This window comes from Polistes dominula, unplaced genomic scaffold (genome assembly GCF_049000335.1).
Source record: "Polistes dominula isolate Pdom_NZ unplaced genomic scaffold, Pdom_raw_medaka contig_29, whole genome shotgun sequence".
Classification (NCBI taxonomy): domain Eukaryota; kingdom Metazoa; phylum Arthropoda; class Insecta; order Hymenoptera; family Vespidae; genus Polistes; species Polistes dominula.
The window spans coordinates 715,180-741,768 of record NW_028300865.1 but is presented as its reverse complement, the minus strand read 5'-3'; the positions used below and the strand labels follow the sequence as shown (position 1 = coordinate 741,768).

Sequence of the window (26,589 nt, the reverse complement as noted above, 5' to 3'; positions counted from 1 at the left end):
GAAATAATATTACATATATATATAAATATATATAATTATATACAAATTATATACATAGAATACTATTTTATCAATGTTTATTATATTTATACAAGAAACTATTTTTTCGTATGAAATATTTGAAAACAAGGAACAACACACAATCCAACATCACATTCTTCACACTGATAACGAGATTCACGTCTTTTATCATTTTTACTGCAAACAACGCATCTTCGTAGTTTATTTTTTCCTAATGATGTATACTGACTTGGAAAGTGTCTTCCTATTAGTCTTAACGAATTAATATCACTACAGTCTGTAGATTTCATATATTTCTTTTGTATTTGATTGGACAATTTTAAATGAAACTTTTCCATAGATATCATTTTATGGGTTTTAGATTTGTATAAACAATAAGCATTGAGTAAGCATAAATCTATAATGTCGTCATATGTTTCTTCAGATTCTGAAGTACTCAATACATTTCGTAACTTTTTCTTCGGGGATTGTTCTACATTTGTAGCTAATTCATTTTCATCACAACTATCCGAATCAATTTGTTCGTTTTCATTTACAGTTCGTCGTTTCTTCAAATTCTTATGCTCCATCTGAAAAGTTTGTTTTATTAACAACAAATCAATTTAATAAAATTCAGAATAAATAGGTCATTGTGTTAATAATAAAACTTACGAATTTTTTTACACTTCCTTTTTTTTTGTCCTTACTGATTTAACCTCTTTTAATGTCAACGTCGACTATAATCGTCACCAAGCTTTGAATAACAATTTCACACAACCTATAACAATTGTGTTTCAACTGTATAAAATCATACTAAATTATATTGATAATTGTTGTTCATCAAAATTAGTTAAGAATTATGCCAGATACGGTTAAAGGCGTATTCACTGTTTTCGACATTTTTTTCTTTTTTTTTTTTCATGAAAAATTAATTTTGCACAGTGGCGCCCCATGAAATTTATGATTAAAGACAACCCTCTCTCTCTCTCTCTCTCTCTCATTTCTATTACTGATTTTCATATACACATTTGAGTGACATGTACAAAATTATAAAATAATAAATATTATTTATAAAAATTTATTCTTGAATGTAAGTTTAATAAATTATATTGAAATAACATGAATGGAGGTTAGGTTTGAGTTAGCTAATAACGGATATAGTCGGATATAGCCACTCAATCATTTTTTGTTTCATTGTATTTTATTAATAATAGAAAATAATAAATAAATATATATGTATAGGTCTTGAAATTGAATTTTATTGGAACACTGGGATGCAGGTTTGAAGTCATATGAAATTTATTTAGAAATTAATCATTAAACTTAATGTAAAAACATTTTATTTCATTTCAGCATTTCATCAAAGTTAAAATTAGAATAGCAATAAAATTCATTAGCTAAATTATTTTTATGCTTTGGCAGGAAATCACATTTTTTAGCATTTAATAATCTGTCAACTAAATCCATCATAATCGCACCTATACAAATAAAATAAAATTATTTTATATATATATATATATATATATATACAATTTTTTGGTACAATAATTATAATATCAATCAATACCTGTACAAAGTACTATTTTGTTCTTTGACAATAACTTTATTGTCATGGCTGTTTTTGTTAAACATTCATCCGATAAAAATGGAGGATCTGCTATGACTAAATCAAAACTATTGTATAAATCTCTTGGTATATTTAAAGGAAATTTATAATCATATGATATAAAATCTGATCCAAATACTGCAAAACGTGAATCATACTCTAAAAGAGTAACTGTCAAGAAAAAAAGAAAAAATGAATAAATATTGTTGCTTATTTTTTTATAGGTTATATATAATCTAATATACATTATAAACAAAATATATATATATATATACCTTGTCTTTCTTCACAAATTCTTTTTAATGGTATATATACAGTTGGACAAGAAATTAATGCTATTTTTCCATTTACAGGAGTTGATTTTAAAGCACCTTTGACAATCGTATTTGTTGTATTGTCATCATACCAAAATTGACTTAATTGCTAAAATAAAATAATTTATAAAAAAAACATAATCGCAATATATAAAATTGTTTATATATTTTCAAATGATTGTCGATCAATTACCCAATCTTCTTCAAATGATACATGTTGTAATTGATTTGATTGAAATACATTTGCCAATTCTTTCTCTCTCTTTTCTTTTTCTTCAAGAAATTCTCGTAATGCGGATATTGTCGTAGGACATAATGATGGTTCATCGTCATTATCACTCATTTTTTGTCATTTAATTGACTAAATATTTTTCTAATCTATTTATACAATGTAAACATTGAGTATTTAATTGTATGCATATACATATGTATATATATATATAAAAAAAACAATGGTCAACTAATCGATAGTAATCGATCGATCAATCGATCAATCATAACTGACAGGACACGATTTTAAATGACAATTTATTATTAATCAATTAATTGATTTCTTTTAAATAATTGTAAATGTAAAGTAAAAGTGTAAAAATTCAATTTTTATCATCTAACGTAGCCTTGTCATTGGTTGAATCGTTTGAATCGTTTTTTGGACAAGTTTGGCGTTCAACCTGCACCCTGGTGGCTGTGTACTAAGTTAAGTGTCACTGCAGTAGTTTTTAGTACTATCTAAAATGTAATTTTTTAATAAGTGAATCTCTAATATCGAGGATTTATACGGCACGTTTAAATTGATTATATTGAAAGAATTGGTAATTATATTTATAGATAAGAAAAAACTGACAGTTCAATATTTTTGTTATTTATTAATTATACGATAAAACTCATAATTATGTTAAATTGGTTTGTATGTAACGTTCGATAAAACAAAAAAAAAGAGAAATTGACGTTCTTTTTTCTTTTTTTTTTTTTTTATTAAAAAATATTACAGATGAAGTCTGAAAAAGACAAGTGGAATGATCAAATACACGCCATCTGATGGATTTCCTTGTTAATCAAACTGTCCAAGGTAACGATGGGAGTTGTTTCTTCCCCTCCGTTATAATACCACCAGCCTTACGTGTTGCGAAAGAGGACACACGATGGAAATTGTAAACATTTACGTGTCTTGAGTGTTTAGAGGGACAATTTTTATTTGTAATCATGATAGACAGTAACATTTCCATGGAGGAGGATACTGAATTACGAGATTTAGTGGTACAAACTCTTGAAAATAATGGTGTTCTCGCTAAAGTCCGGGTAAGATTAGAATAATAAGAAAATAATAATCTTATATAGGTTATACAACAGACCATGCCTATCATTTAAAATATCTTATATGTCAATCTTATGTCATAGAATTTGTTTGCGATTTTGTAGGCTGAATTAAGGGCTAGTGTGTTTTTAGCTCTGGAGGAACAGGAATCTGTAATGGTAGGTAAGAACAATGTTGCATTGTATTATTGATTATATTATATTTTATTTTATTAACAGAAAATATAATTTTTAATGATATTAGTTAATATCAAAGTTATCAATTAAAGTAATGATATTTGTTTTTTTTTTAGAATCCAGAACCCCTCCTCAACAAAACAGTAAAACAGTACCTGGCTAATTCCGAAGGAAAATTACTATTTTCATTGGTTAGGGAGTTCCTAGAATATTTTGGTCTGGATTATACTATATCTGTATATGATCCAGAAACGTATATTGGAAAAGAATATAACTATGTCGGTAGAAATAAGTTATGTGAAGAATTGGGTATTAATTCGTCAGAACCATTACTTGGTGAAATTTTAAAGAACAGCATGAATATCTGTAACATAACACAAAAGGTATTTCATTAGAATTTATTTGAATAATATATAATAAGTATATATATATATATATAAACTTTTGAATCAATTAGTATATAATTATTATAGGTGGAATCTAATGATAGTAGACATAATAAAACAAATGAAACATCAACAAACTTTGCAAATGCAACCTTTGAAGTTCCTGTACCAAAAATTCTACATAACGAATCGTTATCAAATGACAATGATTCATCTGAGAAACTTGTTAGTTTTTCTGAACAAAGCACTAGTATTCCAATAAATGTGACAATAACTGAGAAAAAGAAAACTATGCAAACATTACACAATGATTTATTAATTGAGTCACATGACAAAGAAGACAATTCTCTCAGGGAAAATATAATAGTTTTTGACAACGTAACTGACAATGACGGTATTAATGACAAAGGGAACAATATACATTCTGATAAAAGTCCTATAAAAAGAAACGACACGTACGAAGTAATAAATCATACATTAAAAGAAACTGCCACAATTGCACCTGGTCAAACTGATATGTTCAATAAAGATGGACCTTTTATTACATTTGATGAATCTATAGTAGTATCTGAAATGCAACAAAATCAAAATGTGAATGTTACAAAACAAAATAGTATAAATAACAAAGAACTACATATTATGAATAATGTACAAAATAAAAAAGATATTAATATAGAATGTAACTTTGGAAAAGCTATTTACTTTGAAGAAATAATTGTTGACGAAAAAAGAGACAACGTTGCTACTGTAAATAATAAAGCTGAATCTTCATCTTTACCTTTAGATAAGTCTGGTTCTATATTTGATTTGCCACCATTAAACGGGAAAAAAACTAATATAAATGATATCAAAGAATTAATGGATGTTGGACTTGGTAAGGGGAAAAAATAAATCAACATATTTCTTATAACACAATACAAAAGATAATATAATTACATATATATATGTATCAATTATATTTATAAAATAATTATTTTTCATTGTTTCTGACTTTAGCATTGGATAATGTTGATAATTATGAAGAAGATTTTGTGTCATCTGCATCGGGTAGTTTTAATGAACAGAGTCCGTCTAAAGAATTACAAGAATTGGACAATTCTTTACAAGTACATGTGAAAAAGGAAGATACAATCCAAAGTACTCGTAGTGAGGACATCAGCGAAGAAATAGAAGAAACTGATGAAATACTGAGTAGTACTTCGTGCGTAAGTAAAAACAAAATACACATTACATATTTTTACATATTTTTACATATTTTCTTTTTTTTGATTACATTTAATAAATATTTCATAGGATAATAATACTATAGCATTTGTTCAGAATATAATAATTCATGGAAAATGATATGAATATATATTTTCTTGACAAACAAATATTTTCATTTATAACATTAAACACATCAATTTTAATACTTCTTCTTTCTTTTTTTTTTTTTTTTATATGACAATTATTCGTTTGTGTTATACAAACATTCTATAAGGATTTATCTATTCAGAATAATTTTAATTTCAGCTTCAGGGTGTGAATATTAATGAAAAGGATGACAAAGTTTCACATTTCACAACGGGTATTACAACAAATTATAGCAATGAGATATAATCTTAATCGATATTATTATTATTATTATTATTATTATTATTATCATAATAATAAGATTCTATTAAGAATCGTTAATACTTTATTCGATGATAATTTTGAAACAAGTGTTGTTTCTCACATTGTAGTAGTTGCTTTACAACGATAAGAATGTTATTTTGTTGCGCATAGTAATGCTAGAGTACAGAAAGAAGTACTGCTTTCGGGGGAGGAGGGGGGAGAAGAGGTTTAGGGGAGGGGGGAAGGTGGGGGGGGGGAGGAGAGCAGGGATTAATATCCTATACTAAAGGCATCATATGTGTTAAGACTATGCTGATTATTATGAATTGAGAAACTTAATGGATTTATTTAACAGTTTTTTAATAAGGCACTGCCAGCTATGGCTGAGAATACTTATTATAAGTCGCGCTGCAAAAAATCATGGAAGGAAAATGCCCTTCTTTATCGTGCATTTTTCTATTCAATTTGCATTTAACTATTTTAAATATAGAATTAAATGAATGTATTTTTCTACATTTTATAGATTTTAAGAAAGGAAATGTAATTTTTATTATAAAACAACAACCAATAACAACAACAACAACAACAACAACAAAACAAACAAACAAAACAAAAGGGAGAAGAAACTATTTAAGTTTAATGACCGATCTAAACATATATATATATATATATATATATATATATATATATATATATAACTTTTGGAGCTGAATGATAATAATACAGTCAAAATGAAACGAAGTAATAGAAAATGTAATATATTACAATTATATTAATTAATATTGAAATCTATGTCTATATTAGAAAAACAAAACAAAAACATATTAGCTCTTTAAATAGGCTCTGTTAAAATAGTAATAATAAACAAAATTCTGTAATATTTATTGATAAATCCGTAGAATCTTTTAATTTGGTTTAAAAAAAAAAACAAAGTATCAATTTGAAATAGATGAAACAGAGAGAGATTTTTAGTAAAAATGATGACTGGATAATTACAAAATACTTGTTACATTATTTTGAGACTGAACAGTATATATTTTCAATTAACAACTGGATCTGTTTAATTTTTTTTTTTTTTTTTTTTGTAAAAACAACAACAAATCACACACATCAATTTTTTGGGGGGTGGGGGGGAAACATGATTAATAATTAATGTCAAGAATATTACAATAACAACAACAACAAAATATATATATATATATATGTATATATATCTGTGTCTTAAAAGATGACGACGTATGGTTGAAATGGAATTTTTTTACTTCGTACACATGAATATATACGTAATTTCACGTCATGAATTGTTAAAATGAAAAAAAAAAGCAAAAAAAAAATAGATTTTAATATTGCAATAGTAGTAAAAAAAAAAAAAAAAAGACTTCAATGATGGAGGTACATAGTATGAGGCAATTTTCCTTCTATGTTATACGTATGTGCCTAGTATTATTATTATTATTATTATTATTATTATTATTATTATTATTATTATTATTATACTTATGAGCAACTTATATAAGTGTTACAATATTTCAAGGACCAGGAAATTATTGATTGAGTTATTATCAATTAATTAATTAATTAATTAATAACGAGATCAATTTTCTTTTTTTTTCTTTTGTTAAAGAAAATAATTATTCTGAAGTATTTGATCGTTGTTTTTGTTTTTTGTTTTGTGTGTGTGCTTATTGACAGAAACAATTTCCTGTGTCGAAATTTTATGACTGAATATATATATATATATATATTATATGTATATATATATATGATTCACATTACCTCATTTAATTAAACATAGATGCTGCGATTATCTGTAATATCAGTAAAAAAAAAAAAAAAAATCACATCCGTCTAATAATGGATTGCCTAAAAAAAACAAACAAACAAACAAATCCGTCAAATTATTTTTTTGATAACAATGGTGCTAAATATTTGAAACTAAAAATAATTTATGAAGGTTGAAGAGCTATTATTCAAGAAGAAGAATAAGAAGATGATGATAAAGATGAAGATGAAAATTTAGGTGCTTATCTATCATCTAGCAACAACTGTTTGCAAGAGATTTTAGTAATTAACAAAAGTTCTAGGGTAGGATCTGAATTTTTTGGGCAATCCAATAAAATACAATGAAGAAGAATATTTAATATGGAAAAGTTTGCTCTATGTATGTATGTATGTATGACGCAATAACTGAGTACAATTCAAAATGGATTGACAGCAGGATTGATGCTTGACAAATCAAAATCCTTTTGTAAAAAAAAGAAAAAAATGAAAACAAACAAAGAAACAAAGAAAGAAAAACAAACAAACAAACACGTAGCTTGCTATATTTACAAAAGAATTTTCATTAACAGCTAAAAATCTGATAATAATATCACATATGCTAAAATGGCATAGTTCATTCAGACAAAGAGATTGTGTATGCTTGTATAATATGTATCATGTATAAATTTGATTATTATATAGTCATTAGATTATTCCAAATAATATATATATATATATATATATACAGAACTTTTAACAAACTTCCATGTACACTTCGTGTACAATTAGGACATTTTTTTTTTGTACTAACATGTACAAACGAATATTTCTTTTTTTTTATCTTTTTGTTTAATCAAAAATGATTTTATTACATTAGTAAAAATTATTCTATGAAAAAAAACAAACAAACAAATCATATAATACTATGTAACATATCTCTTAGTCTGAATCAACATTAATCCCCAGTATATGATCATTAAAATCAGCAGGTGTGTTCCTGGCCAATCAACGTGGTTACATCTTGTTATCAATATAATAATAGTATACAGTTTAATGAAATAATTCAAATCAGGACTGGTTTTAAACATTCCCACATTCTATAAGGATATTATAAAGAATTAGTATATACACATTCCATTATTGTTATTAAGATAAGTTTTTTTTTGTTTTTTTTCTTCACTTTGTTCATTAGTTTTAAATAACATATCTATTATATACATATATATATATATATAAAATAGCATTTTTCTTATACATTTGATAAAAAAAAAAACAAAAAAAAAAGACGACTTATTATTGCGATAAAAATAATAATAATAATCTACGAACATTATTAAATAATTACAGCAGCATCATCATCATCATCAGAGAGAATTGTTTAATTTAATTTAAAAAAATAGTAGATGTGTGTTACAAAAAAAAAAAAAGAAATTCTCACAGAAGAAGAAGAAGGAAGGAGGATATTTTACTAAATTAATTTATAGTAATAATAATATTTGTTATGGTGATGTTTATTTTATTATTATTATTATTATTATTAACGATTAATAATAGTACAATTGAACATTGACAAATTTTTGCCAGTTGTATTAATTTTTTGTCTCTGTTTTAATATTGATGAAATGAGCTTTATTATTAAAAGCTTTCCTTCTTTTAACCATGTTGTTATAATATTGATCAATATTATTAAGCTGCATTTTTATAACACGGATTAGTTCCATAATTGAAATCTAATCTCAACTCTCTTCGATATATATATATATATATTTTTTACTACTACAAACAAAAGAAAAGAATGAAAAAGATTATAATTAATGTAATTAAATGTGTGAGAAATAATCTTTCTTTGATATAAATTACAATTTTGGAATGTTACAGAAGGGTTGATATAAAAAACAAAAAAACACAACAAATGTTTATCGATGCTGTAGAATAATGTAGAATATTACTTACATTCTTGTTACAGATTCAAATTATAGTTCGATCTATAATTTTATTAGTACAATATAAGTTATACAAGACATATATAATTTATAAAAGATTTTAATATCTTTTAACATATTACTTTTTTTTATCTTACAACGTTACGTTCATTTATTATAATTATTATTATTAATATTATTAATATTTAAGATTCGTTTAAAGACATTTATTATTATTATTATTATTATTATTATACTTTAATAGTTTTGGACCATTTTGTGTGTATGTACATTAATTAATGTATTAGATTAACATATGCATATATATGCCAATATTTTGTTTAAACAAATTCTACTATGTTCATTTTGAAATAATTATTCACAATCCACAATCTTTTAAAAGTTCATAATGTAAAGTATTAATATATATATGTATATATATATATTAATATATATATATATATGTATGTATCATATTATATCTTATGTAATTGCAGATGATCATCTTGTAACCACGTTGAAATATTGGTAGCTATATTGTGCCTTTTAGTGTGTATGGTTAATTATAAACAATGCAAATAGATACTGTGGAATTGTGGATTTTACAAAAACAACCTATGTTACTTATTATTTATGATTTTTCAACTATGATGTAACGATACTCATATGTAATATGTTATTTATTTTATAAAAAAAAATTTTTCTCTTTTGCAAATCTTTACCAATGTTTTGAATTTTTCTTTTTTTTTTTTAAATAATACCCTGCCGATATATATATATATATTTACACATATATTGAAAAATTGTCTAATTTATATTAATTGATTAATATTTTCTTTGGTTACATATTATTATTATTATTATTATATACAGGATGTCTCAATTAAATGAGATCACCTAAATACAAAATTGCATCATTGCAGAGAGGAAAATATAATTAATTAAAAAGTCATCTTCTTTTTTACTACATTTTCAATGTTATCCATGTTTCTGATGTAACTTTATATTTTTTTTTTTTGTATGCATATATATATATATATATATATATATATATATATATATATATATATATGTATATAAATATTTTATAAATTTAATTGAAAATTTGGTCAAACAAATAAGATACCTTTTTTTTTAAATCATACAAAATATGAATTACTTTTCTTTTTTTTCTTTTTAAATTATATTACAAATTTAATCTATTCTTTATATATATTTTTTTTTTTAGGGTACAAAAGTTTTCTTATTATATGTTCAATTTTATATCAATTTTACTCTGAGAAGAGTACATTGAAATATACTTTTTACAGTATATATTACAAAAATTAGAATTTGTCTTTTTTTTTTTTTTTTTTTTTTTTTATAAAGAAGAGAACATAATTGATACTTGTATTGAAATATTTTATACAAATGTATAGACTTTTGTTTGAGTTCATCAATTATTTAATGAGCTATAATGTACACAATAACAAAACAAAAAAAACAATTTCTTTATAATGTATCATATATTTACATTCTATTGCGTTCTCGTTGCAAACGATTGCTATATGCTTTAAATACAAGATGAAATGTATCCATATATCTGTCCATGCACATTGCCACACATTTCTGAAATATTATAAATAATACATTATTAATTACTGATATATAAACAAAATAATTCAATATTATTTATTATTGAATCTTATTTTTTTTTTTTTTTTTTTAATATAAACAAGTTCATTTTTATCAATTGAGTACTTATTGACATTAAAATTGTTGTACAACAATTCATAAATTGTAATTAATTGTTTTAACCTCACTCTTAAATATTTATAATTATAATTTTAATATGATATATGAAGTCAAATGATATATCTGATTAAAAATATTGAGAATTATGACAGAAAGTAATTATTAATTGATTAAATTAAATTAAATTCAAGTCTTATATATAATAAAATAATGATATTAATCATAAATAACATTTAGAAATCATTTTTATAGATGATAATTAGAAATCATGTATGTTTTTACCTGTTCGGTACTATCTAATGATGTACCTGGTTTGATAACACATTTTTTAAAACATTTCTCAATCATTTTCTGTAAACAAACAAAATTTATACAAATTTATATATATATATATATTTTTTTATTTAAATAACCGTACAAAAAAAAATATATATATTGTACAATAATTGTACCGTTAATAATTCTTGTGCATTGGCAACAGCAATTTGCTGTTTAACCTGTTCCATTAATTCACTTTTTTGTGCTCCTGTTAATGAATTAGCCGATAATGAATTCATTTTGTTATATTGCAAATAAAGTTCGTCCTATGGAAAAACAAAATTAAAATGTTTTTAACGCGTTATCGTTTTTTTAAAAATATTATTGGTATCATGCACCGGTAATCAGTTAAATATAATTGGAATTAAATAGGTTATAATTTTGGTCTTCAAACAGGGTGTCCAACTTAAACAAAAATATATATTTATTTAAATTGTACTTTTGAATTCGGTGGTATCTTTGATTTCAAATATGGAGGGAAATTTGAAACAAAATTAAAATATATTTTTAACGTTGTCGTTTTTTAAATACTATTGGTATCATGTACCACCGGTAATCAGTTAAATATAATTGGAATTAGAGAGGTTATAATTTTGGACTTCAAACAGAGTGTCCAACTTAAACAAAAATATATATTTATTTAAATTGTACTTTTGAATTCGGTGGTATCTTTGATATCAAATATGGAGGGAAATTTGAAACAAAATTAAAATATATTTTTAACGTTGTCGTTTTTTAAATACTATTGGTATCATGTACCACCGGTAATCAGTTAAATATAATTGGAATTAGAGAGGTTATAATTTTGGACTTCAAACAGAATGTCCAACCTAAACAAAAATATATATTTATTTAAATTGTACTTTTGAATTCGGTGGTATCAATGATATCAAACATGGAGGGAAATTTTAATTGAATAAAGATATTGTGTGTGAGTTATATCTTTAATGTGTAAAAGTAACATTATTAAATGTATGTAGAAAAATAAGTTGTATAAATTAATATATATTATGTATTATATTTTATAATTGATATTTGTACAAAAGTAATACAAAAAGAAGAAGAAAAAGAAATGAAACGAAAAAAAGGAAACGTTTTAACTGACATCATTTTAAATAAGGTATTATTTGTTAATTTTGTTCTTTTTAAATATACATAACAACAACAAAAACTAAAAAAAAAAAAAATGAACTCTAATTATAATAATATAATAATATTGTAATCGCGTAGAGAGATGAAATGGATGAAGAACATGATAAATCTAGAAATAAAATTATAGAAGCTTTGGGACAAATACAAAGTTATGACATAAATCAAAACTCATATGATTCTGGTAATATTAAATAAATAGGAATATTATTATTATTATTATTATTATTATTATTATATGTAATATTTTTCAAAAATTCATAATATTCTTTTCAAATAATACATAAATTTTTTGTAGATAGCACTTATTTTAGTGTTGTTGATAATGATCAAGTATGTTCACCCATATTAGAAGACTTATTAACAGAATTAAATATAATAAATCTAGGAAAACAATTAGGAGTAGATAAAAATGATTCATTAGATACAATTTGTTCTTATTGTAAACAAATTTATGAAGTACCAAATATATTGATGAATCCTCGAGATAATACAATCATAGGTCCATTGGAAAAATGCAAGGAAGATTTAAGTTTCGTTCAAGCAATAGTTTGGTTGAAATCAATTGTAAAAAGGATGCATGAAATTCCTTTAGAAGAATATAATTTGATATCTAATATGTTTAAACAAATTTCTAAACGTAATGTCAAATCTCGTTCACGTATAAATGGTAAGTAATATTTGATTAATTTACGATCATTTATTTCTTTCAAATAATAATAATAATAATAACATAAATCTATTTTAGATTTTCCTAAATTGCAACGAAATTGTAAGAAGAAAATAATAATGTCTAACAGTTCTAATATTTCAACTAAAGAATTAAATAATACAGTCTCGTTATATTATTCCAAATCTTGGAAATGTCTGTACGATTTTAATGAACAAAATTCAAGTCAAGAATTATATAAAGAACAAGAAAATTGTACAAATATAAATGATACGACAAATCTGTCAGATCCCTTAACACCTCTTAGATGGAATAATTTTTGCACAATGGATATAAATAAATCTCAAAATTGGATTATTCCAGAATCAGATGAAGAATTAACAATAAATTCGGAAAACGTTGATGATACGTATTATCAAGAAAATGTCATAACACCGGATTTATTTACTTTAGAAAATGTCATAACACCGGATTTATTTAATTCAGAAAATGTCATAACACCGGATTTATTTACTTTAGAAAATGATTCTTTAAATAACGATGAAAGTAATATTTCCGATAAACAAGAAGACAGTGCATATGACACTTTAAATATCAATCAACAAGATTCCATGAATTTTGTCAACAATATCGACGAACGAATAAATAATAAATATTTACAGAAAAAACGACAAATAGAAATAATCGATATACCGAGAAAAAGATTAAAGAAGAATATAAAACAATGTATTTCAACAGGATGGATTAATTTTACTCTTAAATCATTGGAAACGAATGATGTTGTCGTTAAATCAATAGAAATTATTTTAAGAGTTTTCAAAAATGAAACTATAGTTAATGATTATTTGAAAAGAAAATGTTGGATTGATACGTTAGAAAAAGAAGCGTTAGATGCAATATTACAATTTGCAAATATTTTTCAATTAGAAATGAAATCTGATGTATGCAGTCAAATAATTGTACAGGCAATACAAGATGTATTGAAAGAAATTTGTCAAAAGACAAATTTCAATAAGGTAAATTAAACATCATTTGTGTGTGTGTATTATTATCATATATATATATATTATTCTGTGTGTGTGTTTTTTTTATATTTTAATAATCCATAAATATGTAATTTATTATTTTAGACGACATTACAAATATATCACATATCTATTATTCTAGAATTTTGTAATTCTCAATACATTTGTTCAGAGATTATTGATTTTCTAATAAAACAATTAGATTACTTGAATATTACATTAACAGATATATTTGAAGAAAAACAACATGGTATTAATAATATTATTAATAAAATACATCTTATTTTATATGCTTTAAGTATTTGTTTGCGAAAATATAAAATGATAATTCTTAGTAATAAAAATGATACTGAACGTAATATCGTAATACCAGTAACAAAACTTTGGCGAAAACAATGGAACATAGATCAAGTTTCTAATGAAAATAATACAAAAGCACAGATGTGTATTGAAAAATGGATAAATAGTTTAGAATTATTTACGAGAAATCATATATATGATATTCCATTGTTAGCTGAAAAAACACGCCAATTACATCTTATGTTGATTACATAAAACATTTATTTTGATATATTATCATTTTACTAAATTATATATTATTATTACTATTATTATTATAAATTAGAATAAATAATAATGAAAAGAATTTTAATTTGTTATTTTAATAGAAATATGAATATAATGAAAATGTTTGTACATGTATTTAAATTATAATTGATATAACATTAAGATATACATATTTAAAAAATATGTACTTATCTTTTATATAATAAATGATATGCAATAAAAAAAACAAAATATTATATCTAATTATAATGAACAATTCTTAGAAATAAATTGAAATTACTTGTAATTTTTAATTCTTTTTTTTTTTCTTTTTTTTTTCTAATATCGTTGTTCATCAAGATAATTTTGGATTTAAAATATGCAAATATTATTCTATCATTTTTAAGAACGATAATAATGATAAGATAAGATACATGTTTACATAGTTAAAAAGCTTTTAAATAGTAGAAAATGCGTCATTAAATTGTAGAAAATTTAAAAATGATTTTCAATCTAGACAAAATTAGATATTCCATAGTTTTACTTATTAGTGTTACGTTTGGATTCATTTATGCATACGAAGATGACAATTATCAATTGAAATTATTAAATGTAGTGAGTAAAAAATATTTCAAACATTATTCTCTTAATAATATCAATGATATTTGATTTTGTTTTAATTTAACAGCTATTTAGACATGGAGATCGAACACCTGACGATTATGAAACTTATCCAAATGATCCATATTTAAATTATACTTATTATCCAATTGGTAATGGACAATTAACAAACGTACGTTCGATTTTTTATTCTGAATTGATAATTTATTTCTAATGAAAATACTCTTAATTTGTTTCAATTGTTCTACTGAAAAAAAAAAGAAAGAAAAAAAGAAAAACGTGTTTAAGTCATTAACAAAATTATGTAATTTTAAGGATGGTAAACTACGAGAATTTCAATTAGGTGAATTTCTTCGAAAAAGATACGACAATTATTTAGGTTCGTTATATATTCCAAAAACAATTGAAGCTCGTAGTTCGGATTACGATAGAACAAAAGCATCCTTACAACTTGTCTTAGCAGGACTATTTCCAACTAAAAATGTTCAAATATGGAATGATAATTTATTATGGCAACCAATTCCTACGAAATATGTTCCAAGAGTCTATGATAATCTTTTTCTTACTCACGAATGTCCTAGGTATTTATTATTATTATTATTTGATTTATAATAATTGTTATTATATTAAATAATGTTATAATATATTACTCATTTGTTATTACAAAGATGACAATATTGTATTACATTTAAAAATTGTAGATTTTCGGATGAATTGAAGACAATTTTAGAATATACTGAAATTAAAGAAGAATTAGCTTCATTCGAAGATTTGAACATTGAACTTTCTAAATATACTGGAAGAAATGTTCATAATCCTATCGATTATGGTTTTATATATACAATTTTAATATTACAAAAATCTATGGGTTTTCTTTTACCTGCTTGGACGAAATCATTGCTTCCGAAACTTTATGATGCCACACTTTTCGGTTTTAAAATATTCAATTATAATCAATCGATTAGAAAATTATTTGGAGGTTTATAATAACATTTAATAATAATAATAATAATAATGATAATAATAATTTAATATCATTATGTGTATTTTCATTTGTATCATGAATATTTTATTCAATTAGATTCTTTTTTTTTATAGGACCAATGCTTAAAGAATTTATACAGAATATCGTTGGATATTTAAATGGTACTATTGAAGTGGACAACAAATTGTTTTTATACAGTGGTCACGATTTAAATGTTGCTAGTTTATTGTATAGTTTGAATATATGTGAACCACATATTCCTCAATATTCCAGTAGCATTTTTATGGAACTTTTGTACAAAGATGGGATATATTATGTCAGAGTATGATAATTATATATTTTTATTATTTTTATTATAAAATAAGATACAAGATATAGTACTTAATAAATAATATTTATTAAATACTATACCTTGTATCTTCTTGTGTGTGTGTGTGTGTGTGTGTGTGTGTGTGTGTATGTGCTTTAAAATAAATATAAAGCAATGAATTATTTATCTTGTTAATTTTGCTTATAATCAACGAATTGAGTTTCTTTATAAATTTCATTTGATTTTATTTATATTTTATAGATATTATATTATCTGGGAATTCCAGCTGAACTTAAAGTACTTCGACTTCCCAATTGTGAAGAAATATGTCCGTTAAATACATTTTTTCAATTGATTATTGACAATTTACCTACAGACGAAGATATGATTTGTGATAAAAGAAATACTTCAAAATATGTTGATCAAAAGTATGATTATACTATTAAAAGTATAGATTTATTTAATTATATACAAAATTATAATAATAATAATAACAATTTATGAAAAATCTATATTATTATTATTATTATTATTATTATAATAAAAAGATATTTTTAATCAAAAAAAATACCGCGATAGAATATTTTATGATTTATTTTGATATGTCTAATAAATAGAAATTATTATTGTTAATGTAAAATGAAAAAGACAGTTTCATGTATTCAAATATACAATTCATTTCTTCTGTATTCCTTTTATTAATGATATTTATAAAAGAATCATTGATCATTAATAAACGTAATAGTATTGATAAGATAAGATAAGATATACAGCTATATATATATATATATATAGATCATTAACTTTTATACAGTATAAATACAACATCACATTTATGTAATAAAAAGGCACATTTATTTTTTTTAATGAATTTAATAATAAACAATATTATTATTATTATTATTATTATTAATTGGTATTAGGAACTCGAAAGTACATTGCCGTAAATATCAAATGCCGCCATTGTTTCTGTCCCTAAACGCAATTCCTCCATTCGCGGTTTAATAATAAACAATATACAGTAAATAAATAATTGATCGAATTTTTAATTAATTATATTTAATATAAGGAACAGAATAAATTCAAAATAAAACAATACACATTTGAATTATACATGTAACATTAAAAGAAGATATATACATGAATATGTTTATAAAAAAGAAATTATTTGTATATAATAATTATGAAAATTAAAAGTAATATCGTATTTATTAATTGATTGCAATTGAGATTAGCTGTATTAGTTTTAGAATTTATATTTATATATGATAAATCATTTGTCCATTTGCATAATGAATTTTCGTCGATTGGTATTGAATCGAAAATAATTTGTGAAAATATATTTAAAGGACAAATTACAGAACATCCTGGTAACGTCAAAATGACATTTTCCTCGTGAATACCCGTATAATAATTGATCTGTATAATTAATATTTAATTTAATATATATATATATATATTAATATGAAATTATTTGAAAAAATAATGAATAATTATTGTAATTACCATTATTCCGTATGTAGATGTGACATTGTTAAAATACAATTCGAAAATAAGTGAAGATGCTTCCGATGGTATATGTGGTGACCATAAATTCATAGCTTTCAAAATTCCGATGATATTTCTGACGTCACCACTGTACATCATCATTTTCATATCATTTGTAATAATACCTTGACTATATTTTAATGCATTTAAAGTAATTTCTTTTAAAAATGTTCCACCATTTAATTGTCTTTGAACAGTTGTCATAGATAATAAATCATATTGCAATAATGTTACATTATACATTTCTCCATCTGGAAATGTATCAATTGCCCAAAATGGTATTGATAAATTATAAGCATTCTGTAATACAATAATTGTGTTTTTTATTTATTATTATAATTATATATATATATATATATATATATCTTTTAAATAAATATATTATGTAATTATTATCTAACTTACTTTTGTTTTTAAAACATTGTATAAAAATTCTACATCCGATGGTTTGGTCATTTTCATGCCAGTATGATTGGAAAGATAATCGAATAATGGTTTATGATGTAATATTATTTTGTCCATATATTCTTCTGCTTTGAATTCTTCTATTTTAAAACGTGGACAGTACGTGCCTAACAACAACGTATCATTTTCCACTTTGGTATATTCTGTAAACATTTTATTACAATGTTTAAATGAATAAATGTATAAATGATATTGTGTTTTATTTTACAGGGATCACGTTTTCAAGATTACATGCTTTCAATAATAATTTATCAAGAGGAATCACAAACACAATGTTGAAATAAAATCGTGAAATCTATGAATAATAAAACTTTATATTATTTATCATAGTTTAATGTCTTAAGTCTTTCGAAACAAGGTATTTAAACAACCCACATATTTAAATTTGGCAAATTTGGGAATAGATTAGTTCAAGGTTGTCTAGATAAGCTTATTATGAAAAGTGAATTATATATTTTTTTTTTTTGTATTATTCTGTATACAGAAGGAGAAGAGATTTTGAACGGGATCACAATTTCAACATTACATGTTTTTAATAATACTTATCAAGATGAATCACAAACACAATGTTGAAATAAAATCATGAAATCTATGAATAATAAAACTTTATATTATTTATCATAGTTTAATGTCGTAAGTCTTTCGAAACAAGGTATTTAAAACAACCCACATATTTAAATTTGGCAAATTTAGGAATAGATTAGTTCAAGGTTCTCAAGATAAGTTTACTATGAAAACTAAACTAATTATTTTGTACTATTCTGTATACAGGTGGTGAAGAGGTTTCGAAAGAGACATGAGATAATACGAACAAAACAATACAATAAATGACTGAACATATTATTCTGTATAAAGGAGGTGAAGAAGAAAATAATATAAAAATAATTGAAAATATTGTTCATTAAACTAACCAAAAGGTATAGGCTGCCAATTCAAATCGTCATTCCATTTTTGTAATTCTGACGGTGGCCAAAGTGCCGCGTTAACAAGTTCCGCTGATATTTGTGATAATGGAAATTCCGTAGTACGAATTTTCATAATTTTCTTTGAATAAACATTACCTAAGAATTTATCGTACCTTTCACGTAAATACGTCCCGAGGTTGTACATATTCAATTTACTTACCTATTAACATTTAATTAGTGTAATCATTATATTTAGCATTAAATCTATCAAACGTGAGTATTTTTATATAACGAGTTAACGTTTGTTGACAATTTTACCTTGGGTATATCTTTCGTCATTGAATTGATATAATCATATGACGAATTATTTAACAAAATTGTAATATTATTATTAATAGCATCTTCGTATGGTACATATTGATTGTTCATATAAATCTGTAATATATAACATTTTTATATATATATATATATAATTAAATATTAAATTATATATATGATTTATTAATAATAATAATAATAATTCGTACAATTTGTAATAATTTTAATTCATCGATACCAAATGCAAATGTTAACATTGTTATAAATATTAACAATGACGATCGTTTTACGTTATTCATTTTAAATAATATTTGTTATTAATTAAACTTCGTCGTATTAATGTTATAAATTATGTATATATGAATATTATTAATGAATTTGAATTTGAATTACACTCTTGTCACACTATCATCATACACGTTATTTTATATAAATTATAATTTGACAATATTGTTTGTTTCAATTTCAAGTTGAGCACTACGAAAATTGTCGTATTCTCGAATCGACGATAAGAATTGAACGATGTTAGAATTGTCTTTCTTCTCTTCTTGACACATTAGTTTCCTTTACTTTTGTGTAACTAAACTTATCATTGAGCAAGATCTCTTTTCTCATTTCGAAGAAGAAGGAAGAAACTGGTAATCCTTCCGACTAATAAAAGCACCTCATTAAAATGAATTAGAGACTATTATGCTATTCAGGTAAAAAAAATATCGCGTTATCAAAGTGAAGGATTTCTTTTTCTTTTTTTTTTCTCTTTTAAAGGATTAACTTGTATACGTTACATCGATAAGTGAAGAAGAACAAGAAGAAGAAGAAGAAGTAGAAGAATAAGAATAAAATCCAAACGTGTATCACATTAAAGTGAATTATTTTATTACAACGAGTTATATTACGTGTGGTGTGTTTCAGCATATTAATGTAATTTCATAATAATAATATAATAAATAATTAATAATAATATTATAATATAATAAAATTAACTTAAATTTATTATTATTAATTATTTAATTTAATGTCTTGTTTGTTCATTAATTTCAATGAAATCGTATTAATATTTTAATTGTTTGATTATTGGGGCCGGACAATTCAATTAATTTCAATTTTACAATAAAATAATTAATTAAATTAATTTAATTAATTTGAATTAAATAGAAAGAATCAGAAAAATAATAATTTCACATTTTATTATTATTATTATTATTATTATTATTATTATTATTATTATTATTATAATTTATAGATAAGCTGATAGATTTGTTTTGTTTTGTTTTTCTTTTTTTTTTCCTATGCAAATAGTTCATTTCGATTACAAATATTGTTATAAACATTTTTGTATATATTCATGTGAGTGAGTGAGTGAGTGAGTGAGTGAGTGAGTGAGAGAGAGATAGACAAACAAAGATAAGGATAAAGAATAAGAATTAAGTATTATAAATCTTTCAATCGTTTCTTTTTTTTTTTTTTTGTTGTCTTCTTCTTCTTCTTTTTTATTCTGACATTAAAATCACTATGAATCATTAACTTTGTTTTATGTATACGATTTTTATTTTTTTATTTTTTTGTTTTTTTATATTTTTACATGGCTATCTTTATTCTTGTTTAATTTAATTTAATATCTTTTTTTTTCTTTTTCCAACACATCAATCACTTTTATACATAAAAATCATTTGATTTGATTCTCTTATCTTGCGTAATATTATTTGAATTGTTTTTTTTCTTTTTTTTTTGATTACGTAAAATAAAATTTATTGTATTATTTAATCTTAAACAATTTTCAAATTAATATTTCAATTTTGATTTATCATTAAGATACACTTATCAGAATGAAGGTTTAACTGTAACTAACTATAATTAGATATCATTGTAACGTACACATGTGTAGTACACATTCATTAATAAGTGTGTATAATATATGTATGTGTATTTGTGTATTAGTGTATTAATTTTATATTATAACAGTTTGCTTTTCCAATTATCAAATTTTAAATTACCATGAAATATTTACAGATAAGATATATATATGTATATATATATATATTATGTATAAGAGTGAGTTTCATTTTTTGTAATTACATTTGCATATACACATAAATTAACGTTAACTAATTAACGTGAATATTTGCAAGAAAAGAATAAAAAAGGAGGAAAACCTTTTAAAACAATGTTTTAAGTGATAACCAACGTTATCATTTATTTTTCAAGGTTTTTTTCACTTTTTTTATTTTTTCCAACGCGTGTGAATTGTTTCAATTATATAAAATAATATTATATGAAATAAAATAAAAAAAAATTAATATAATAATGTTTTAAACATTTAATAATAATTTTTTAAACATTCTTTTTTTCTTTGTTTTGTTAATAACAAAAACATAATATTCTATGAAATGAAATAAAATAATTCGATAGAACAATTTAAAAAAAATAAAAAAACTGAATAAATGTGTTTTGAATTACATTTTTTTTCTTGTTAATAATTAAAATATATACAACAAATAAAACTAATCATTCAAAGTATTGGATTAAAAACATCGAATAAATTTTGACATTGTAATAATTAAATATACCCGCACATGATGTTGCTTATAAAGTGCTATACTTGTCCTATAATTTTCAAGGCTAATCATAGTCGTTTGTTAACTTGATCAATTCTATGTCACTAAGCTTAAGATAATGTCTTAAATATAAATAAATTAGCTAGAATAATTATTAGTACCCGCAGCGGAAGTCCCGGATGATTCTTAACTACCAACTTAAACAAAAAAAAGGATTGCATTTAATCAATGATGTATATATATATATACATATATAAACACACGTGTATTAACATTTTCGATATTCCAATAGATTGAACATTTGCTCACGTTATAAATAAAAGAACGGATTAATTTACATGGACATATTACATTAATCTATGGTAGGTAAATCACATCATCACTATCTTGTGTTTGTGTTTGTGTTTGTGTCTGTCTGTCTGTGTGTGTATGTGTTTTGATTAATATCATTTATTTTCTAACAAATCAATTGATTATATTTATAATTATACTTATAACATAATATATTGTATTTTAGTTAAAATAATACATTGATTAAATAATATCATCTTTTTTTCATATATTTTTACTTATAATACAGTAATAGTAAGTTAACTTTAACTATTATATATTATACATATATATATAACTTATATAACTTATATAACTTATATAATATAGTTAATAATAAGTTAATAATTATATATATATATAACTTATATAATATAGTTAATAATAAGTTAACTTTAACTATTGTTTTGATTAATATCATTTATTTTCTAACTAAGTCAATTTATAATTATTTATATATACATATATATATATTTATATATAATTATTTATAATATATTGTTTTTTAGTAAAATTTGTAGTAAAATACACTGCTCGAATATTATGATCTTTATTTTGTAATTTAACTTACAATATATAGTAATAATAAGTTAACTTTAACTATTGTTTTGATTAATATCATTTATATTCTAACAAATCAATTGATTATATTTATAATTATTCATATAACATAATATATTGTATTTTAGTTAAAATAATACATTGATTAAATAATATAATCTTTATATTGTTTTAAATTTAACTTATAATATAATTAATCATAAATTAACTGACATCAATTATAATTCAAAATGCTCAAACATAAATTGACAGTTTAGTTTGTACTTATCGTAGATAATGATACTTTTTAGCTAAAACAAAAAGTATAGATTGTCGTATCAAGAATATTACGTAGATATAAGTAAGTTGTGTATTTCATTAATTTTAACAAACTACAGGTAGAGTTGGTTTAAAGCTGTTACGAGCTGTACGAGCGTTTATTCCCCTATATTATAAGAAGTATCAATAATTTGATCTCTGTCTTAAGTTAGTGTCAAAACTGGAAGGATCAAGTTGAAGCTCACTGCTCTACACTTGTTACCTTCAATCAAAATAACTTCAATTAAGTAAGTAGTAATACATTGAATTGTGGAACATCTTTTTATAAATGTATTATTAAATACATTATTTCTTCATTTTTCTGTTTACATTTTGAAAAATAATATTTATCAATGTATCAACATTATTCCCATTATATATACATTTAATACTGATAAAATAAAATATAATAATTAACAGCTTTTCAAAAGAAAAGTATAAATGAAAAATTGATTTTGTGTTCGAATGAAATAAAAAATGGTGAAAATTGTTGTATAACTTTTGAACTACTACCATCATTCGTATGAAAACATTTTGATGTTATATTTTTCATTTCGTAATATATATGTTACGAAAGATTAGTCATAAATATTTTTCGACATTTAATCACTCAATTGTAATTTACAAGAATCGATTTTAAATCAATGTCTTCTCATTTGCATTATTTTATATATTTATATATATATATATATATTTTGTTTCAGGATTGAACAATAAAATGATTTCAAATCAATACACCATCATGAGGTATTGCATTATTTTATTTATTAGTTTTATGGTGGTATGCACGTGTGCATTAAAATATGACGATTATGAATTAAAATTATTAAATGTGGTGAGTCAAAAATATTTCACTTAACTTTTTGTTCTTTTATTAAATATAATTTCAATTATATATAATTTAAATTTGATTTTCAATTAAACAGGTATTTAGACATGGAGATAGAACACCAGAAGACAGTCCTTATGAAAAATATCCAAATGATCCATATTTAAATTATAGTTTTTATCCTATGGGTAGAGGACAATTAACAAAAGTAACTTTCATTTGATTCTTTCTTTCTTTCTTTCTTTCTTTCTTTTTTTTTTTGTTTTGTTTGTTTGTTTCTAATATTAATAAATGTTGTAACTTGCTTGTTTTCTAAAATTATCAACGATTGTTTTCTTCTTTTTTTTTTTTTTTTTTTTTTTTTTAGATAGGTATGCAAAGGGAATTTAAATTAGGTGAATATCTTCGAAAAAGATACGACAATTATTTTGGTCCATTGTATATTCCAAAAACAATTGAAGCACGTAGTTCGGATTACGATAGAACAAAAGCATCCTTACAACTAGTACTAGCAGGATTATTTCCAACTAAAGGTATTGAAATATGGAATCCTAGATTAAGATGGCAACCAATTCCTGCTAAATATGTTCCAAGAGTCTATGATAATCTTTTTCTTGGTGATGAGTGTCCACGGTATTTATTATTATTATTATTATTCATATTTTACTCAATTTGTTAAACAAAGATGATTTAAAATCTTTTATATCATTCATTGTAGATATTTGGATGAATACAACAAAGTTTTAGAATCTGCTGATTTTAAGAGAGATATTGAACCATATGAAGATCTAATTTCTGAACTAACTAAATATACTGGCAAAAATATTAGTACTCCTTTGGACATTTCATATTTATATCATACTCTAATGGCAGAGTATTCTATGGGTCTTCCTTTACCTGCTTGGACGAAACCATTATTTCCATATGGTAGACTTTACAATGCTACTATTGTTGCTTATAAAGCAGCCAATTATAATAAATCATTAAGAAAAATATACGGAGGTATTATAATAATTGAATATTATTATTATTATTATTATTATTCTTTTTCTTCTTCTTCTTCTTCATTTTTCATTACTGATCATCATGAATATAATTTGAATTTGATGATTTTTATAGGAGCAATGCTTAAAGAATTTATCAAGAATATCGTTGGATATGTAAATGGTACTTTTGAAAAGGACAACAAATTATTTGTATACAGTGGTCATGAAACAAACATTGCTAGTTTGTTATACAGTTTGAATGTATATAAACCACATGCTCCTGCATATTCAAGTAGCATTTTTATGGAACTTTTGTACAAAGATGGGATATATTATGTCAGAGTATGATCATTTTGTATATTCTTCTTTCTTTTTGTTTTCTTTTATGTGTGTATGTGTGTGTACTTTAAAGTGCATATAAAGTAGTAAATTATCCGTCTTGATAACTTCGATAATGTACAAAGTTTGCTTTATAAATTATATTTTATTTTTATTTCTAGATATTATATTATCTTGGAATTCCACTTCAACTTGAAACACTTCAACTACCAGGTTGCGAAGAAGTATGTCCGTTAGATAAATTCTTTCAATTAACTATTGACGATATACCTTCGGAAGAAGATATGGTTTGTGATAAAACAACAACTCCAGATTATGCTGATCAAAAGTATGATCCTAATAGGAGTATTGATTTATATAATTATATTAAAAATTATAATAATAATAATAATAAGTTGTGATTAATCTATGGTATTTAATGATATGCAATCTGTGGATTTGTCTTGAAATTAATTTTACGATTTAATAATAAATACGAATTTCTGTGTTTTATTTTTATCATTGTTATTATATATCAATTTTACTTTGATAACATTTTCGATCAATCAATTATGATTAATAGATAAAAGTGTATTGTCATATTTGAAATTCGTAGAACAAGTACAAATCGATTAACTTTTTTTTTTAAGATTCTTTTTAAATTTATATATTATACTTATAATTATATGAATTATTTAATTCTATTTTCTTTCATATTTAAACAAGTCAGTAATAGTTATTTCAAGAACTAGCTTATCATTTCAAGTATTACCGGATTTCGCTTAGAGTAACTCTTAGTAAATTTACATATATATAGTTATAATTAAATAGTGGTATCATGAATATTAAATGAATATTTTATTTTTTAAATATATACATGTATATATATATGGGTAATTTTTCTTATCTTCGCTAATAGGATTAAAAATAATTTGTAAACGTAAAAAATTATTATTACACAATATACAATTTTGAAAAGAAGAAATAAATTGTCTTACCATCTGTCGGTATAGATCATTATTTTATCTCTTTATTTATCGATT

At 23.0% G+C, this 26,589-nt stretch overlaps 5 protein-coding genes across 5 annotated transcripts; 2 read left to right on the top strand and 3 right to left on the bottom strand.

Moving 5' to 3' along the window:
- Positions 1–692: 692 nt before the first annotated feature.
- Positions 693–2,360, bottom strand: LOC107068381 (EEF1A lysine methyltransferase 1). Its single transcript, XM_015324707.2, has 4 exons — positions 2,114–2,360; positions 1,882–2,029; positions 1,568–1,777; positions 693–1,478 (listed from the first exon to the last, which is right to left on the bottom strand). The coding sequence occupies exons 1-4, from the start codon at positions 2,261–2,263 to the stop codon at positions 1,345–1,347; spliced, it is 642 nt and encodes a 213-aa protein (XP_015180193.1). The 5' UTR covers positions 2,264–2,360; the 3' UTR covers positions 693–1,344.
- A 236-nt stretch (positions 2,361–2,596) lies between these two features.
- On the top strand, positions 2,597–5,982 carry LOC107068380 (uncharacterized). The gene is made up of 7 exons (XM_015324705.2): positions 2,597–2,732; positions 2,912–3,219; positions 3,340–3,393; positions 3,528–3,794; positions 3,885–4,671; positions 4,794–5,002; positions 5,310–5,982. The coding sequence occupies exons 2-7, from the start codon at positions 3,124–3,126 to the stop codon at positions 5,394–5,396; spliced, it is 1,500 nt and encodes a 499-aa protein (XP_015180191.2). The 5' UTR covers positions 2,597–2,732; positions 2,912–3,123; the 3' UTR covers positions 5,397–5,982.
- A 4,509-nt stretch (positions 5,983–10,491) lies between these two features.
- Positions 10,492–11,532, bottom strand: LOC107068292 (mitochondrial import inner membrane translocase subunit Tim13). The gene is made up of 3 exons (XM_015324512.2): positions 11,263–11,532; positions 11,093–11,161; positions 10,492–10,684 (listed from the first exon to the last, which is right to left on the bottom strand). The coding sequence occupies exons 1-3, from the start codon at positions 11,365–11,367 to the stop codon at positions 10,586–10,588; spliced, it is 273 nt and encodes a 90-aa protein (XP_015179998.1). The 5' UTR covers positions 11,368–11,532; the 3' UTR covers positions 10,492–10,585.
- A 503-nt stretch (positions 11,533–12,035) lies between these two features.
- On the top strand, positions 12,036–26,059 carry LOC107068275 (uncharacterized). Its single transcript, XM_089179044.1, has 9 exons — positions 12,036–12,248; positions 12,359–12,461; positions 12,576–12,947; positions 13,026–13,963; positions 15,207–15,311; positions 15,455–15,720; positions 15,841–16,118; positions 16,238–16,446; positions 25,729–26,059. The coding sequence occupies exons 1-9, from the start codon at positions 12,201–12,203 to the stop codon at positions 25,966–25,968; spliced, it is 2,559 nt and encodes an 852-aa protein (XP_089035170.1). The 5' UTR covers positions 12,036–12,200; the 3' UTR covers positions 25,969–26,059.
- Positions 17,201–20,576, bottom strand: LOC107068276 (venom acid phosphatase Acph-1). Its single transcript, XM_089179094.1, has 6 exons — positions 19,880–20,576; positions 19,671–19,787; positions 19,359–19,572; positions 18,388–18,590; positions 17,941–18,282; positions 17,201–17,853 (listed from the first exon to the last, which is right to left on the bottom strand). Exons 1-6 carry the CDS (start codon positions 19,967–19,969, stop codon positions 17,599–17,601), a joined length of 1,221 nt encoding a protein of 406 aa, XP_089035220.1. The 5' UTR covers positions 19,970–20,576; the 3' UTR covers positions 17,201–17,598.
- Positions 26,060–26,589: the final 530 nt, after the last annotated feature.

Coding starts and splice junctions, on each gene's coding strand:
- LOC107068292 (XM_015324512.2), bottom strand. CDS start 11,367: ATGAATTCATTATCGGCTAATTCATTAACAGGAGCACAAAAAAGTGAA. Junction 11,162..11,262: donor ATGCACAAGAATTATTAACG/GTACAATTATTG, acceptor GTTTGTTTACAG/AAAATGATTGAGAAATGTTT. Junction 10,685..11,092: donor CATTAGATAGTACCGAACAG/GTAAAAACATAC, acceptor ATAATATTTCAG/AAATGTGTGGCAATGTGCAT.
- LOC107068275 (XM_089179044.1), top strand. CDS start 12,201: ATGAAACGAAAAAAAGGAAACGTTTTAACTGACATCATTTTAAATAAG. Junction 15,312..15,454: donor GTAATGGACAATTAACAAAC/GTACGTTCGATT, acceptor TGTAATTTTAAG/GATGGTAAACTACGAGAATT. Junction 15,721..15,840: donor CTTACTCACGAATGTCCTAG/GTATTTATTATT, acceptor TAAAAATTGTAG/ATTTTCGGATGAATTGAAGA.
- LOC107068380 (XM_015324705.2), top strand. CDS start 3,124: ATGATAGACAGTAACATTTCCATGGAGGAGGATACTGAATTACGAGAT. Junction 3,220..3,339: donor GTGTTCTCGCTAAAGTCCGG/GTAAGATTAGAA, acceptor GCGATTTTGTAG/GCTGAATTAAGGGCTAGTGT. Junction 5,003..5,309: donor TACTGAGTAGTACTTCGTGC/GTAAGTAAAAAC, acceptor TTTTAATTTCAG/CTTCAGGGTGTGAATATTAA.
- LOC107068381 (XM_015324707.2), bottom strand. CDS start 2,263: ATGAGTGATAATGACGATGAACCATCATTATGTCCTACGACAATATCC. Junction 2,030..2,113: donor TATCATTTGAAGAAGATTGG/GTAATTGATCGA, acceptor ATTTTATTTTAG/CAATTAAGTCAATTTTGGTA. Junction 1,778..1,881: donor AATTTGTGAAGAAAGACAAG/GTATATATATAT, acceptor TTTTCTTGACAG/TTACTCTTTTAGAGTATGAT.
- LOC107068276 (XM_089179094.1), bottom strand. CDS start 19,969: ATGAATAACGTAAAACGATCGTCATTGTTAATATTTATAACAATGTTA. Junction 19,788..19,879: donor AATTAAAATTATTACAAATT/GTACGAATTATT, acceptor TATATATTACAG/ATTTATATGAACAATCAATA. Junction 18,591..19,358: donor TTGGCAGCCTATACCTTTTG/GTTAGTTTAATG, acceptor AAATGTTTACAG/AATATACCAAAGTGGAAAAT.